The sequence below is a fragment of the Pristiophorus japonicus genome, unplaced genomic scaffold (genome assembly GCF_044704955.1).
Source record: "Pristiophorus japonicus isolate sPriJap1 unplaced genomic scaffold, sPriJap1.hap1 HAP1_SCAFFOLD_253, whole genome shotgun sequence".
NCBI classification, from domain to species: domain Eukaryota; kingdom Metazoa; phylum Chordata; class Chondrichthyes; family Pristiophoridae; genus Pristiophorus; species Pristiophorus japonicus.
This window is the reverse complement of record NW_027252263.1, coordinates 122,960-139,185: the sequence shown is the minus strand read 5'-3', so window position 1 is coordinate 139,185 and position 16,226 is coordinate 122,960. Positions and strand designations below refer to the sequence as shown.

General features: G+C 46.3%; 1 protein-coding gene across 1 annotated transcript in view; it reads left to right on the top strand.

The window, feature by feature from the left end:
- Positions 1 to 16,226, top strand: part of nipblb (NIPBL cohesin loading factor b) — a gene marked incomplete at its 3' end in the record, with an annotated part of 524,975 nt that overhangs the window by 399,242 nt on the left and 109,507 nt on the right. The window contains exon 33 of the mRNA XM_070871482.1: positions 14,276 to 14,329. Within this exon, the coding sequence (XP_070727583.1) occupies positions 14,276 to 14,329 (54 nt within the window). The remainder of the gene's footprint in view (positions 1 to 14,275; positions 14,330 to 16,226) is intronic.

Here is a 16,226-nt window from a genome sequence, read left to right as displayed (position 1 = left end):
TCCTATCACCCTATCTTTCTGTAACACCTTCACAACATGCTGATGTATTTCTGCAAAACTTGCAGCAGTTAGGTACAAATATGGGCGGTCTCTGTAAATCTGCCAAAAGGGATACACCATGGGAACAGGAGGAGGTCATTCAGCCCCTCGAGCTTGTTCCGCCATTCCTTTGACTCATTGCTCGATATCCTCTGATACCCTTACCTAACAAAAATCTATTGATCTCAGTCTGGAAAGCTCCAATTACCCCCAACATCCACGGTCTTTTGGGGCAGAAGGTCCCAGATTTCTACGACCCTTTGTGTGATCCCCAGGAAGGGCTGGATTGTTTTCTTGGGGGTGTGCTGTGCTGTCCTCAAATCTGTACACCTCCCACAATGGCCTAGGTCTATCTGTGCTGTATGTGGGTTGTCACATGCAAGTGAAAGGTTAACCAGGAAAATTTGTTCCCACTCTGAGGTGGGGGAGAGGGTGAGGGATTAAATATTGCAACTCCAGCCCCACTCCTGAAACCCAGTCAACCCAAGAGTGTGGAACTGACTCGCCCTCATTCAGAGAATTTCACAGGGACACTCACTCGTGTTAGTCAAGGCACATCACCCTTGTTGTCTCTAACAGTCCTGGCCACACCACAGCTGACAGATCCCTAAACCGGCAGTGAATTTGTCACTCAAACAGACAATGCTGCAGATAGAATCATAGAAATTTACAGCGCAGAAGGAGGCCATTTCAGCCCATCGTGTCCGTGCCAGCCGTCAAAGAGCCGCACGGCCCTCGGTCAGCAGCCCTGAAGGTTACATATAAACCTACAAACAATGAACAATGGAGTAAAGGCAAAGAGCACCCAGCCTAACCAGTTCGCCTCACACAACTGCGACACCCCTTATACTGAAACATTCTACACTCCACCCCAACCGAAGCCATGTGATCTCCTGGGAGAGGCAAAAATGCTCATGTTTCCCAGGATTTGGACCTTTCCCCCTCCCAGTAAAGTGGGCCTTTCCCACTCCCAGTAAAGTGGGCCTTTCCCACTCCCAGTAAAGGGGGCCTTTCCCAATCCCAGTAAAGGGGGCCTTTCCCACTCCCAGTAAAGGGGGCCTTTCCCACTCCCAGTAAAGTGGGCCTTTCCCACTCCCAGTAAAGGGGGCCTTTCCCACTCCCAGTAAAGGGGGCCTTTCCCAATCCCAGTAAAGGGGGCCTTTCCCACTCCCAGTAAAGGGGGCCTTTCCCACTCCCAGTAAAGGGGGCCTTTCCCACTCCCAGTAAAGGGGGCCTTTCCCACTCCCAGTAAAGGGGGCCCTTCCCACTCCCAGTAAAGGGGGCCTTTCCCAATCCCAGTAAAGGGGGACTTTCCCACTCCCAGTAAAGGGGGCCTTTCCCAATCCCAGTAAAGGGGGACTTTCCCACTCCCAGTAAAGGGGGACTTTCCCACTCCCAGTAAAGGGGGCCCTTCCCACTCCCAGTAAAGGGGGCCTTTCCCACTCCCAGTAAAGGGGACCCATCCCACTCCCAGTAAAGGGGGCCCTCCCACTCCCAGTAAAGGGGACCCTTCCCACTCCCAGTAAAGGGGGCCCTTCCCACTCCCAGTAAAGGGGGCCTTTCCCACTCCCAGTAAAGGGGACCCATCCCACTCCCAGTAAAGGGGACCCATCCCACTCCCAGTAAAGGGGACCCTTCCCACTCCCAGTAAAGGGGGCCTTTCCCACTCCCAGTAAAGGGGGCCCATCCCACTCCCAGTAAAGGGGACCCATCCCACTCCCAGTAAAGGGGGCCCTTCCCACTCCCAGTAAAGGGGGCCCATCCCACTCTCAGTAAAGGGGGCCCATCCCACTCTCAGTAAAGGGGGCCCTTCCCACTCTCAGTAAAGGGGGCCCTTCCCACTCTCAGTAAAGGGGACCCTTCCCACTCTCAGTAAAGGGGGCCCTTCCCACTCTCAGTAAAGGGGACCCTTCCCACTCTCAGTAAAGGGGGCCCTTCCCACTCTCAGTAAAGGGGACCCTTCCCACTCTCAGTAAAGGGGACCCATCCCACTCTCAGTAAAGGGGGCCCTTCCCACTCTCAGTAAAGGGGACCCATCCCACTCTCAGTAAAGGGGGCCCTTCCCACTCTCAGTAAAGGGGGCCCATCCCACTCTCAGTAAAGGGGGCCCTTCCCACTCCCAGTAAAGGGGGCCCTTCCCACTCCCAGTAAAGGGGACCTTTCCCACTCCCAGTAAAGGGGGCCCATCCCACTCCCAGTAAAGGGGACCTTTCCCACTCCCAATAAAGGGTCTCCAACAAAGTTTACCTGCCTTTCCTCTTCTAGGTGCTGACAGTTGTGCATTGCCCGCAATTTCTGGTTTTATTTCCGATTTTCAGAATGATTTATATTTTTGACATTTATCTAGCTTGAGGACTGTGTCCAATTCTGAGCACCACGCTTTAGGAAAGATGTAAAGACTTCAGAGAGGGTACAGAAGAGATTTACTAAAATAGTGGGATGAGGGATAAGGTTCATGGATAGACTGGAGAAGCTGGGGTTGTTCTCCTTGGAGCAGAGAAGGCTGAGAGCAGATTTGATCGAGGTGTTCCAAATCCTGAAGGTTTTAGATGGAGTAAATAAAGAGAAACTGTTTCCAATGACTGAAGGGTCAATAACCAGAGGGCACAGATTTAAGGTGATTGGCAAAAGAACCAGAGGCGACATGCTGGAACACATTTTTTTAGGCGAGTAGTTAGGATTTGGAATGAGCTGCATGATGGGGCGGTGGATACAGATTCAATAGCAGCTTTCAAAAGGGAATTGGAGCAATACTTGGAGAAAATATTGCAGGAATATGGGGAAAGAGCAGGGGAGTGGGACTAACTGAGTTGCTCTTCATAAGAGCTAGCGCAGAATCGATGGGCCGAATGGCGGTGGCCTGTGCTGTATTCTTCTATGATCTTAATTAAAGGTGCTATATCAATAGAAAAAGGAAGACTTATTAATATAACGCATTTCATTAACTTGGGACATCTCAAAGTGATTTCGAGCCAATTTAAATACTTTTTGTAGTGTGGTCACTGTTATAATATAGGAAATGTGGCAGTCAATTTGTGCACAGCAAGCTCCCACAAACAGCAATGTGATCATGACCAGATAATCTGTTTTTAGATGTTGGCTGAGGGATAAATATTGGTCAGAAAGGAAACCTTCTTCGTGGGATCGTTTATGTCCATCTGTGAAGGCAGATGTCACCTCAGATTAACGTCTCAATCAGAAAGACGGCAATTCCAGCACTGCGGCACTCCCTCAGTACTGCACTGGGAGTGTCCGCCGAGGTTATGTGTTCTTAATTGCTGGACTGGGACTTGAACCTACGACCTTCTGACTTGAGGCGAGAGTGCTTACCATTGAGTTGTGTACATGTGAACTTTCAGCCCAATAAGAAAGGAAGCAGTTCTGGAGAATGAAGTGAGACACAAGGAGCATGTTTCAGTGGGAGAGCATTTGGGGAACAGAGATCATAATATCCTCAGCTTTAGAATAGTTATGGAAAGGACATAAAACAATCAAATGTAAAAATACTTAACTGTAGGAAGGCTATTTCAGTGATTTTAAAAAAAGGGTAAGAAACCAATAAAGAAAGGGAAGATGGATTACGAAAGTAAACTTGCACAAAACATAAAAACAGATAGTAAAAGCTTTTACAGATATATAAAACGGAAAAGAGTGACTAAAATAAATGTTGGTCCCTCAGAAGATGAGAAGGGGGATTTAATAATGGGAAATGTGGAAATGGCTGAGACCTTAAACAATTATTTTGCTTCTGTCTTCACAGTGGAAGACACAAAAACCATGCCAAAAATTGCTGGTCACAGGAATGTGGGAAGGGAGGATCTTGAGGCAATCACTATCACTATGGGGGTAGTGCTGGACAGGCTAATGGACCTCAAGGTAGACAAGTCCCCTGGTCCTGATGAAATGCATCCCAGGGTATTAAAAGAGATGGCGGAAGTTAGAGCAGATGCATTCGTTATAATCTACCAAAATTCTCTGGACTCTGGGGAGGTACCAGCAGATTGGAAAGCAGCTAATGTAACGCCTCTGTTTAAAAAAAAAGAGGGCAGACAAAAGGCAGGTAATTATAGGCCGGTTAGTTTAACATCTGTAGTGGGGAAAATGTTTGAAGCTATCATTAAGGAAGAAATAGCAGGACATCTAGATAGGAATAGTGCAATCAAGCAGACGCAACATGGATTCATGAAGGGGAAATCATGTTTAACTAATTTACTGGAATTCTTTGAGGATATAACGAGCATGGTGGATAGAGGTGTACTGATGGATGTGGTGTATTTAAATTTCCAAAAGGCATTCAATAAGGTACCACACAAAAGGTACCACTGCAGAAGATAAAGGTATACAGAGTCAGAGGAAATGTATTGGCATGGATCGAGAATTGGCTGGCGAACAGAAAGCAGAGAGTCGGGATAAATGGGTCCTTTTCGGGTTGGAAATCGGTGGTTAGTGGTGTGCCACAAGGATCGGTGCTGGGACCACAACTGTTTACAATATACATAGATGACCTGGAAGAGGGGTCAGAGTATAGTGTAACAAAATTTGCAGATGTCACAAAGATTAATGGGAAAGCGGGTTGTGTAGAGGACACAGAAAGGCTGCAAAGAGATTTAGATAGGTTAAGCGAATGGGCTAAGGTTTGGCAGATGGAATACAATGTCGGAAAATGTGAGGTCATCCAGCTTGGGGACAAAAACAGTAAAAGGGAATATTATTTGAATGGGGAGAAATTACAACATGCTGCGGTGCAGAGGGACCTGGGGGTCCTTGTGCATGAAACTCTTTTTGGAGTTTATCTGCAAAACAAAAAACATTAAACCGTGCCACCCGACCTGGGTAAATAATAAACACCAGAAGTGGGATCCCAAAAAGTTAGTTTGCAGGTGCAGCAGGTAATCAGGAAGGCGAATGGAATGTTGGCCTTCATTGCGAGAGGGATGGAGTACAAAAGCAGGGAGGTCCTGCTGCAACTGTATAGGGTATTGGTGAGGCCGCACCTGGAGTACTGCGTGCAGTTTTGGTCACCTTACTTAAGGAAGGATATACTAGCTTTGGAGGGGGCACAGAGACGATTCACTAGGCTGATTCCGGAGATGAGGGGGTTACCTTATGATAGATTGAGTAGACTGGGTCTTTACTCGTTGGAGTTCAGAAGGATGAGGGGTGATCTTATAGAAACATTTAAAATAATGAAAGGGATAAACAAGATGGAGGCAGAGAGGTTGTTTCTACTGGTCGGGGAGACTAGAACTAGGGGGCACAGCCTCAAAATACAGGGGAGCCAATTTAAAACCAAGTTGAGAAGGAATTTCTTCTCCCAGAGGGTTGTGAATCTGTGGAATTCTCTGCCCAGGAAAGCAGTTGAGGCTAGCTCATTGAATGTATTTAAGTCACAGATAGATAGATTTTTAAGCAATAAGGGAATTAAGGGTTACAGGGAGAGGGCGGGTAAGTGGAGCTGAGTCCACGGCCAGATCTGCCATGATCTTGTTGAATGGCGGAGCAGGCTCGAGGGGCTAGATGCCTACTCCTGTTCCTAATTCTTATGTTCTTATGACCCTGGTGGACTGGAATCAAAAATTGGTCGGCAAAACAGTAATTGAACAATGGGGAGGCCTTCATGCAGGAGATGTTCCGGGTACAGAGTTCATGTGAATGGGAAAGGAAGCACACTCAAAACTACAGCTCCCTGGATGACAAAAGATATAGAAGTTAAACTGAGACACAAAAAAGGAGGCTTATGATGAGTGGAAGGTTAACATTGCAGAAGAGAACCGAGCTGAATATAGAAAATACAGAAGTGATCTAAAAAAGGGAATAAAATGGGAAAAGAGAGAAGGGTAGGGCTGATTAGGGACAAAAAAGTGATCTTGTGTAGCAGAGGGTATAGCTGAGATACTAAATGAGTACTTTGCAGCTGTCTTCACTTGGGGAAGAGTGACCATAATATGGTAGAATTCCTTATTAAGATATGGAGAGTGACACAGTTAATTCAGAGACTAGGGTCCTGAACTTAAGGAAAGGTAACTTCGATGGTATGTGACGTGAATTGGCTCAAATAGACTGGCGAGTGATACTTAAACGGTTGATGGTGGATAGGCAATGGCAAACATTTAAAGATCACATGGATGAACTTCAACAATTGTACATCCTGGTCTGGAGTAAAAATAAAACAGGGAAGGCAGAGAAACCCAAGGCAAAAAACAAAAAGGGCCACTGAATATAAAGGGGCTGCAGGAGGGGTCAAAATGAAAAATCATGGTTTAAAAACTAGTATTAAAACACTCCACCTAAACGCACGCAGCATTCGAAATAAAGTAAATGAGTTGACGGCACAAATCATTACAAATGGGTATGATTTGGTGGCCATTACAGAAACGTGGTTGCAGGGTGGCCAAGACTGGGAATTAAACATACAGGGGTATCTGACGATTCGGAAAGATAGACATAAAGGGAAAGGAGGTGGGGTAGCTCTGTTAATAAAGGATGATATCAGGGCAGTTGTGAGAGACGAGATTGGCTCTAATGAACAAAATGTTGAATCATTGTGGGTGGAGATTAGAGATAGTAAGGGGAAAAAGTCACTGGTGGGCGTAGTTTATAGGCCCCCAAATAATAACTTCACGGTGGGGCGGGCAATAATCAAGGGAATAATGGAGGCATGTGAAAAAGGAACGGCAGTAATCATGGGGGATTTTAACCTACATGTCGATTGATCAAATCGCACGGGGTAGCCTGGAGGAGGAATTCATAGAATGCATACGGGATTGTTTCTTCGAACAGTATGTAACACAACCTACAAGGGAGCAAGCTATCTTAGATCTGGTCCTGTGTCATGAAACAGGAATAATAAACGATCTCCTAGTAAAAGATCCTCTCGGAATGAGTGATCACAGTATGGTTGAATTTGTAATACAGATTGAGGATGAGGAAGTAGTGTCTCAAACGAGCGTACTATGCTTAAACAAAGGGGACTACAGTGGGATGAGGGCAGAGTTGGCTAAAGTAGACTGGAAACACAGACTAAACAGTGGCACAATTGAGGAACAGTGGAGGACTTTTAAGGAGCTCTTTCATAGTGCTCAACAAAAATATATTCCAGTGAAAAAAAAGGGCGGTAAGAGAAGGGATAACCAGCCGTGGATAACCAAGGAAATAAAGGAGAGTATCAAATTAAAAATCAATGCGTATAAAGTGGCCAAGGTTAGTGGGAAACTAGAGGATTGGGAAAATTTTAAACGACAGCAAAGAATGACTAAGAAAGCAATAAAGAAAGGAAAGATAGATTACGAAAGTAAACTTGCACAAAACATAAAAACAGATAGTAAAAGCTTTTACAGATATATAAAACGGAAGAGAGTGACTAAAGTAAATGTTGGTCCCTTAGAAGATGAGAAGGGGGATTTAATAATGGGAAATGTGGAAATGGCTGAGACCTTAAACAATTATTTTGCTTCGGTCTTCACAGTGGAAGACACAAAAACCATGCCAGAAATTGCTGGTCACAGGAATGTGGGAAGGGAGGACCTTGAGACAATCACTATCACTAGGGGGGTAGTGCTGGACAGGCTAATGGATCTCAAGGTGGACAAGTCCCCTGATCCTGATGAAATGCATCCCAGGGTATTAAAAGAGATGGTGAAAGTTATAGCAGATGCATTCATTATAATCTAACAAAAGTCTCTGGACTCTGGGGAGGTACCAGCGGATTGGAAAGCAGCTAATGTAACGCCTCTGTTTAAAAAAGAGGCAGACAAAAGGCAGGTAACTGTAGGCCGGTTAGTTTAACATCTGTAGTGGGGAAAATGCTTGAAACTATCATTAAGGAAGAAATAGCAGGACATCTAGATAGGAATAGTGCAATCAAGCAGGCGCAGCATGGATTCATGAAGGCAAAATCATGTTTAACTAATTTACTGGAATTCTTTGAGGAAATAACGAGCATGGTGGATAGAGGTGCACCGATGGATGTGGTGTATTTAGATTTTCAAAAGACATTCGATAAGGTGCCACACAAAAGGTTACTGCAGAAGATAAAGGTACGCGGAGTCAGAGGAAATGTATTAGCATGGATCGAGAATTGGCTGGCCAACAGAAAGCATAGAGTCGGGATAAATGGGTCCTTTTCGGGTTGGAAATCGGTGGTTAGTGGTGTGCCACAGGGATCGGTGCTGGGACCACAACTGTTTACAATATACATAGATGACCTGGAAGAGGGGACAGAGTGTAGTGTAACAAAATTTGCAGATGACAAAGATTAGTGGGAAAGCGGGTTGTGTAGAGGACACAGAGAGGCTGCAAAGAGATTTAGATAGGTTAAGCGAATGGGCTAAGGTTTGGCAGATGGAATACAATGTCGGAAAGTGTGTGGTCATCCACCTTGGGGGGGGGAAAAAAACAGTAAAAGGGAATATTATTTGAATGGGGAGAAATTACAACATGCTGCGGTGCAGAGGGACCTGGGGGTCCTTGTGCATGAATCCCAAAAAGTTAGTTTGCAGGTGCAGCAGGTAATCAGGAAGGCGAATGGAATGTTGGCCTTCATTGCGAGAGGGATGGAGTACAAAAGCAGGGAGGTCCTTCTGCAACTGTACAGGGTATTGGTGAGGCCGCACCTGGAGTACTGCGTGCAGTTTTGGTCACCTTACTTAAGGAAGGATATACTGGCTTTGGAGGGGGCACAGAGACGATTCACTAGGCTGATTCCAGAGATGAGGGGGTTACCTTTTGATGATAGATTGAGTAGACTGGGGCTTTACTCGTTGGAGTTCAGAAGGATGAGGGGTGATCTTATAGAAACATTTAAAATAATGAAAGGGATAGACAAGATAGAGGCAGAGAGGTTGTTTCCACTGGTCGGGGAGACTAGAACTAGGGGGCACAGCCTCAAAATACGGGGGAGCCAATTTAAAACCGAGTTGAGAAGGAATTTCTTCTCCTAGAGGGTTGTGAACCTGTGGAATTCTCTGCCCAAGGAAGCAGTTGAGGCTAGCTAATTGAATATATTCAAGTCACAGATAGATAGATTTTTAACCAATAAGGGAATTAAGGGTTTTGGGGAGCGGGCGGGTAAGTGGAGCTGAGTCCACGGCCAGATCAGCCATGATCTTGTTGAATGGCGGAGCAGGCTCGAGGGGCAAGATGGCCTACTCCTGTTCCTAATTCTTATGTTCTTATGAAGGTGGCTCAACTGTGGCTAACAAGGGAAATAAAGAATAGTGTTAAATCCAAGGTAGAGGCATATAAATTGGCCAGAAAAAGCAGCAAACCTGATTACTGGGAGAATTTTGTAATACAGCAGAGGAGGACAAAGGGATTAGTTAGGAGGGGGAAAATAGAGTATGAGAGGAAGCTTGCTGGGAACATAAAAACTGACTGCAAAACTTTCTATAGATATGTGAAGAAAAAAGATTAGTGAAAAGAAACGTAGGTCCCTTGCTGTCAGATTCAGGTGAATTTATAATAAGGAACAAAGAAATGGCAGACCAGTTAAAAAAATACTTTGTTTCAGTCTTCATGAAGGAAAACACAAATAACCTTCCGGAAATACTAGGGGAACGAGAAGGAGGAACTGAAGGAAATCCTTATTAGGCGGGAAATTGTGTTAGGGAAATTGATGGGATTGAAGGCCGATAAATCCCCGGGGCCTGATAGTCTGCATCCCAGAGTAGTTAAGGAAGTAGCCCTATAAATAGTGGATGCATTGGTTATCATTGGTTTGACAAGGTCCCACACAAGGGGCCCAAGTTTCCACATGATTTGCACCTGATTTTTAGGAGCAACTGGTGGAGAACGGACTATTTTAGAAATCGCAATTCTCCACATTTTTTTTTCTGCAGTTCTAGTCAGGTAGAACAGTTCTAGTTTAGAACAGAATTTTTTCTTCAAAAGGGGGCGTGTCCGGCCACTGACGCCTGATTTGAAAGTTTCCACAGTGAAAACGTACTCCAAACTAAAGTAGAATGGAGCAAGTGAAGATTTTTGTAGAACTGAAAAAACCTGTTCTACACATTAAAAAATCAGGCGCAGGTTACAAATTAGGCGTCCAGAACGAGGTGGGGGGGAAGGGAACTCATTAAATTCTACAATAAATCCTTATTTATACTTCTACAAATATTATACAAATAAATCCAACCTGAATAAACATTTATAAGCCAAGAAAAGATTAAATAAACCATCTTCCTACCTGTGTGAAAGTGCTTCAGCCAGGGAGAATTCTGCAGCTGTTCGTGCCGCTGAGCGGGAGGGGGAGGGGGAGGGAGAGGGAGGGAGAGAGAGAAGGGGAGAGGGAGGGGGGAGGGAGAGAGAGAGGGGGGGTTCGGGGGAGCGGGTATCGGGTCGGGGGGAGGGAGCGGGTGTCGGGTCGGGGGGGGGCCTCGGTTCGGGTGGGGGGGGGGGGAGAGCGGGTCTCTGTCGGGGAGGGGGGGAGCGGGTCTCGGGTGGAGGGGGGGGAGCGAGTGTCGGGTCTGGTCGGGCGGGGAGCAGGAGCTGGCCGTGGGAGGAGCCTCATTCACACAGCCCCAGTGAGGCCATTGGGCCAGGGCTAGGGGCTGCGTGCTTCAGGCCCCTCCCACACAGTTCGGCGCCTGGAGCTACTGCACTTGCGTGCCGACTGTAGCGCGCATGTGCAGAGGTCCCGGCACTGTTTTCAGCGCCGGGACCTGGCTCCGCCCCCCCCCCCCCCCCCCCACAGCTCGTGCTGGCTGCGCCGAGAGCCAGAGGACCTGTAAGTCGGTGGAGAATACCGAGGATTTTTTTAGGCGCCGTTTTCGGCGCGAAAAACGGGCGCCCAGCTCGGAGGGGCGCCCGTTTTTTTTCTTGTGGAAACTTGGGCCCAAGAGATTGATGGGCAAAATTAAAGCACATGGTATTGGGGGTAATATACTGACGTGGATAGAGAACTGGTTGGCAGACAGGAAGCAGCGAGTCGGGATAAACGGGTCCTTTTCAGAATGGCAGGCAGTGACTAGTGGAGTGCCGCAGGGCTCTGTGCTGGTACCCCAGCTATTTACAATATACATCAATGATTTGGATGAAGGAATTGAGTGTAATATCTCCAAGTTTGCAGATGACACTAAACTGGGTGGCGGTGTGAGCTGTGAGGAGGATGCTAAGAGGCTGCAGGGTGACTTGGACAGGTTAGGTGAGTGGGCAAATGCATGGCAGATGCAGTATAATGTGGATAAATGTGAGGTTATCCATTTTGGTGGCAAAAACACGAAGACAGAATATTATCTGAATGGCAGCAGATTAGGAAAAGGGGAGGTGCAACGAGACCTGGGTGTCATGGTTCATCAATCATTGAAAGTTGGCATGCAGGTTCAGCAGGCGGTGAAGAAGGCAAATGGTATGTTGGCCTTCATCGCTAGAGGATTTGAGTATAGGAGCAGGGTGGTCTTACTGCAGCTGTACAGGGTCTTGGTGAGGCCTCACCTGGAATATTGTGTTCAGTCTTGGTCTCCTAGTTTGAGGAAGGACATTCTTGCTATTGAGGGGGTGCAGCGAAGGTTCACCAGACTGATTCCTGGGATGGCAGGACTGATATTAGGAGAGACTGGATCGACTGGGCCTGTATTCACTGGAACTTAGAAGGATGAGAGGGGATCTCATAGAAACATAAAATTCTGACGGGACTGGACAGGTTAGATGCAGGAAGAATGTTCCCGATGTTGGAAGTCCAGAACCAGGGGACACAGTCTAAGGATAAGGGGTAAGCCATTTAGGACTGAGATGAGGAGAAACTTCTTCAATCACAGTTGTTAACCTGTGCAATTCCCTGCCGCAGAGTGTTGTTGAGGCCAGTTCGTTGGATATATTCAAGAGGGAGTTAGATGTGGCCCTTACAGCTAAAGGGATCAAGGGGTATGGAGAGAAAGCAGGAAAGGGGTACTGAGGGAATGATCAGCCATGAACTCATTGAATGGCGGTGCAGGCTCGAAGGGCCGAATGGCCTACTCCTGCACCTATTTTCTATGTTTCTATGCTCATGTACCAGTAAAGGAGGAGGTCGTAGCAATATTTGATAAGCATTATTAAAGAGGTTGTACTTAAAAGGTAAATGAAGAGGTGGTACTTAAGGTTGTCAGTACTCAAAGTAGAAGTGTCATGTGGTCCAGTAGGTCACTGAGGGAGTGAGGGCGCAAATTGTGGTGGCTCTTCCGATATTTGATCTGGGAGTGGTGCCAGAGGACTGGAGGGTTGCAAATGTTACACATCTGTTCAAAAAGGGGGAAGGGATAAACCTGGCAACTACAGGCCAGTCAGCCTAACGTCCCGAGTTGGGGAAACTTTGAGACAATAATCTGGGACAAAATTAATCGCCATTTGGAAAAGTATGGCCTAATAAATGAAAGTCAGTACTGATTCGCTAAAAGAAAACCATGTTGGACTAACTTGATCGAATTCTTTGAAGTAATGGAGAGGGTTGATGAGGGAAGTGCGCTTCATGCTTTGAATATGGACTTTCAAAAGGTATTTGATAAAGTAGCACATAATAGACTTTAGAAAATTAAAGGTCAAGGGATTAAAGGGACAGTGGCAGCGTGGGTAGAACATTGTCTAAGGGACAGGAAGCACAGAGCAGTGGTGAATGGTTGTTTGTCAGACTGGAAGGAAGTACAGAGTGGTGTCCCCCGGGATCAGTATTCGGGCCACTGGTCTTTTTTCCGTATATTAATACCCTGGATTTGGGTGTTCAGGGTATTATTTCACAGGTTGCAAATGACCGAAACTCAGAACTGTGGTAAATAGTGAGGAGGATAATAACAGACTTCAGGAGGACATAGACAGATTGGTGAAATGAGCAGACACATGGCAGATGAAGTTTAATGCAGTGAAGTGATATATTGGTAGGAAGAATGAGGAGAGGCAATTTAAACTGATTGGTGCAAATTTAAAGGAGGTGCAGGAACAGAGAGACCTCTGGGTGTATGTACACAAATCTTTGAAGGTGGCAGGATAGGTTGAGAAAGCTGTTAAAAAAACATGCAGGATTCCTGGCTTTATAAATAGAGCAATAGAGTAGAAAAACAGGAAGTTATGATGAACCTGTATAAAACCCTGGTTAGGCCCCAGCTTGGAGTGTTGTGTCCAATTCTGTGTACCGAACTTTAGGAAGGATGTAAAGGCCTTAGAGAGGGAGCAGAAAAGATTTACGAGAATGGTTCCAAGGATGAGGGTCTTCAGTTACGTAGAGAGACTGGAGAAGCTGGGGTTGTTCTCCTTGGAGCAGAGGGATTTGATAAATGTGTTCAAAATCAGGCTTCGTTTTGATGAGAGTAAATAAGGATAAACTGTTTCCAGTGGCAGAAGGGTTGGTAAGCAGAGGACACTGATGACCTGCAAAATGAGCCAGAGGTAAAATGAGGAAACATTTTTTTACACAGCGCGCTATTGTGATGTGGCATGTACTGCCTGAAGGGGTGATAGAAACAGATTCAATAGTAACTTTCACAAGAGAATTGGATAAATACTTGAAGGGAAAATGTTTACATGGCTGTGGGGAAAGAGCAGGGGAGTGGGACAAATTGCATAGCTGCATTTCTCATGGCGACTGGAATACCCCCCCCCTGATCTGGAGTACTGCGTTCAGTTCTGGGCATTGACCTTGGAGGTGGTGCAGCACAGAATCACCAGAATGATACCGAGGCTTAAAGCGTTACATTATGGGCACAGGTTGCACAGACATGGCTTGTATTCCTTTGAGTTTAGAAGTTTTTGGGGTGATCTGATCAAGGTGCTTAAAATGATGAGGGATTATATAGGGTAAATAGAGAAAAACGATTCCCTCTGATGGAGCAGTCCAGAACAAGGTTAGAGCTAGGCCGTTCAACGGTGATGTCAGGAAGCACTGCTTCACACAAAGGGCAGTGGGAATCTGGGGCTTTTTCTCCTTGTCACCCCCAAAGGCCGTGGATGTTGGGGGTCAATGGAGCTCTCAAAACCGAGATTGATAGCTTTTGTTAGTTATGGGTATCCAGGGATATGGAGCAAAGCCAGGTAAATGGAGTTGAGATACAGATCAGTTATAATCTAATTGAATGGCGGGACAAGCTCGAGGGCCTTAATGGCCGCCTCCTGTTCCTAGCTTCCCAAGATGAATGTGGATGGAGTGATTGCCACTTAGTGAAGATAGTTGAGGCTATAGGTTTGGTGTAGCTCCTGATCGCTGCGACTGTAGAGTGGCAGCCTGCTTCCTTACAGTGCAACTGTTGACGGCTGTCTTTCACCTGCTTTACAGGTTGCTGCATGCAGGGATACTGGGTACGATTGGTTTGAGCAGCTTCTTCAGAACGTAAGTACGATGCGGCTACAGATTCCATCGCTTAAGACCGTTGTTTTTTCCAACTCAGAGGGTGGGTTAGACGGAGAGTCGAGGAGTTCATCATGGTGCTGGGGGTTTAAGGGAGAGTCGAGGACTTTCTCACTGGGAGGCAACCTGAGTTGGAGGGGGAGTCTAGAGCTTTTTTCATCTGAGGTGGGGTAGGAAGTCATCAAAGGTAAGGAGGATTGGAGGGCGAGTCAACCAAATGCATTCATTCACTACTGACCTTGTTCAATCCTTTCAGAATTCTGAAAACCCCTATTAGATTCTCCTAAACATTCTTTATGCCAGTGAAAAATGCACTTTTTTGGGTTTTTCTCTGCTTGTAAGCTCTCACTCCTGGTATCCTTCCACAAATCTTCAGTGTCCCTATTCCACTACTGAAATATGGGCACCCAGAACTGAGCACCACTCTCCATCTGTGGCCAAGCAAATGTTCAATCAAAATTCATTCATGTTCATCACCACATGTATAAAATCCAGAATCCCATTTGCCTTTTTTATGGTCTTTTCTACCTGCACCCCACCTTAAGGATGGGTGCACCTCCTCCCTACATCTCCTTCTTTCTCGACTCTGTTTAGCATGCACTTCCTTTCATTGTTCTTTTCCCCCAGTATATACTTCATATATTGCACTGCATTTGCCACCTATCTGCCCTTCCCTATGTCTGTGTCCTGTTTGTCGTAACCCTTCATTTGGTATCATCAGCAAACTTCAATATCTTTTGTTTTGTGCTTATGTCCAAACCACTGTATAAATGGAAAATGAGGTGTTCGTGGGCACAATTACCCTGATCCTTCCCACCCATCATACGAAATTTAATGCAAAATTCAGTGTGATATATTTCGGAGGAAGAATGACAAGAAATATAGCGAGAGGTTCAAAGGCACAGTTTAAATGGAATAGAGCAGGATAAACTGAGAGAAAGTGTGTGCATCTGATGGTGGGGGTGGTATGGATGGAAAGAGTATCTGGGGATAGGGTCAAGTTGGATTTATTGTCCAGCCCTAATTTCCCTTGAAGGTGCTGGTGAGCTGCCTTCTTGAACCGCTGAAGTCCTTGTGGTTAACATTCTCCTTTAGTGCTGTTCGGGAGGGAGTTCCAGGATTTTGACCCAGCAATGATGAAGAAACGGCCGATATATTTCCAAGTCAGGATGGTGCAACTTGCAGGTGGTGGTGTTCCCATGGGCCTGCTGCCCTTGTCCTTCTAGGTGGTAGCGGCCGCGGATTTGGGAGGTGCTGCTGAAGAAGCCTTGGCGAGTTGCTGCAGTGCATCTTGTAGACGGTGCACACTGCAGCCACGGTGCGCCGGTGGTGGATGGGGTGTCAGTCAAGTGGGCTGCTTTGTCCTGGATGGTGTCAAGCTTCTTGAGTGTTGTTGGAGCTGAACTCATCCAGGCAAGTGGAGAGTGTTCCATCACACTCCTGATTTGTGCCTTGTAGATGGTGGAAAGGCTTTGGGGAGTCATGGGGTGAGACACTCACCACAGAATACCCAGCCTCTGACCTGCTCTTGTTGCCATTGTGTAAATGTGGCTGGTCCAGTTAAATTTCTGGTCAATGGTGACCCCCAGGATGTTGATGGTGGGGGATTCGGTGATGGTAATCCTGTTGAATGTCGAGGCGATGGTTAGACTCACCTGTTGCAGATAGTCATTGCTTGGCATTTGTGTGACGTGAATGTTAATTGCCACTTATCTGCCCAAGCCTGAATGTCGTCCAGGTCTTGCTGCATGCGGGCATGGACTGTTTCATTTTCTAAAGAGTTGCGAATGGAACTGAACATCAGCGAACATCCCCACTTCTGACCTTATGATGGAGGGAAGGTCATTGATGAAGCAGCTGAAGATGTTTGGGCCGTGGA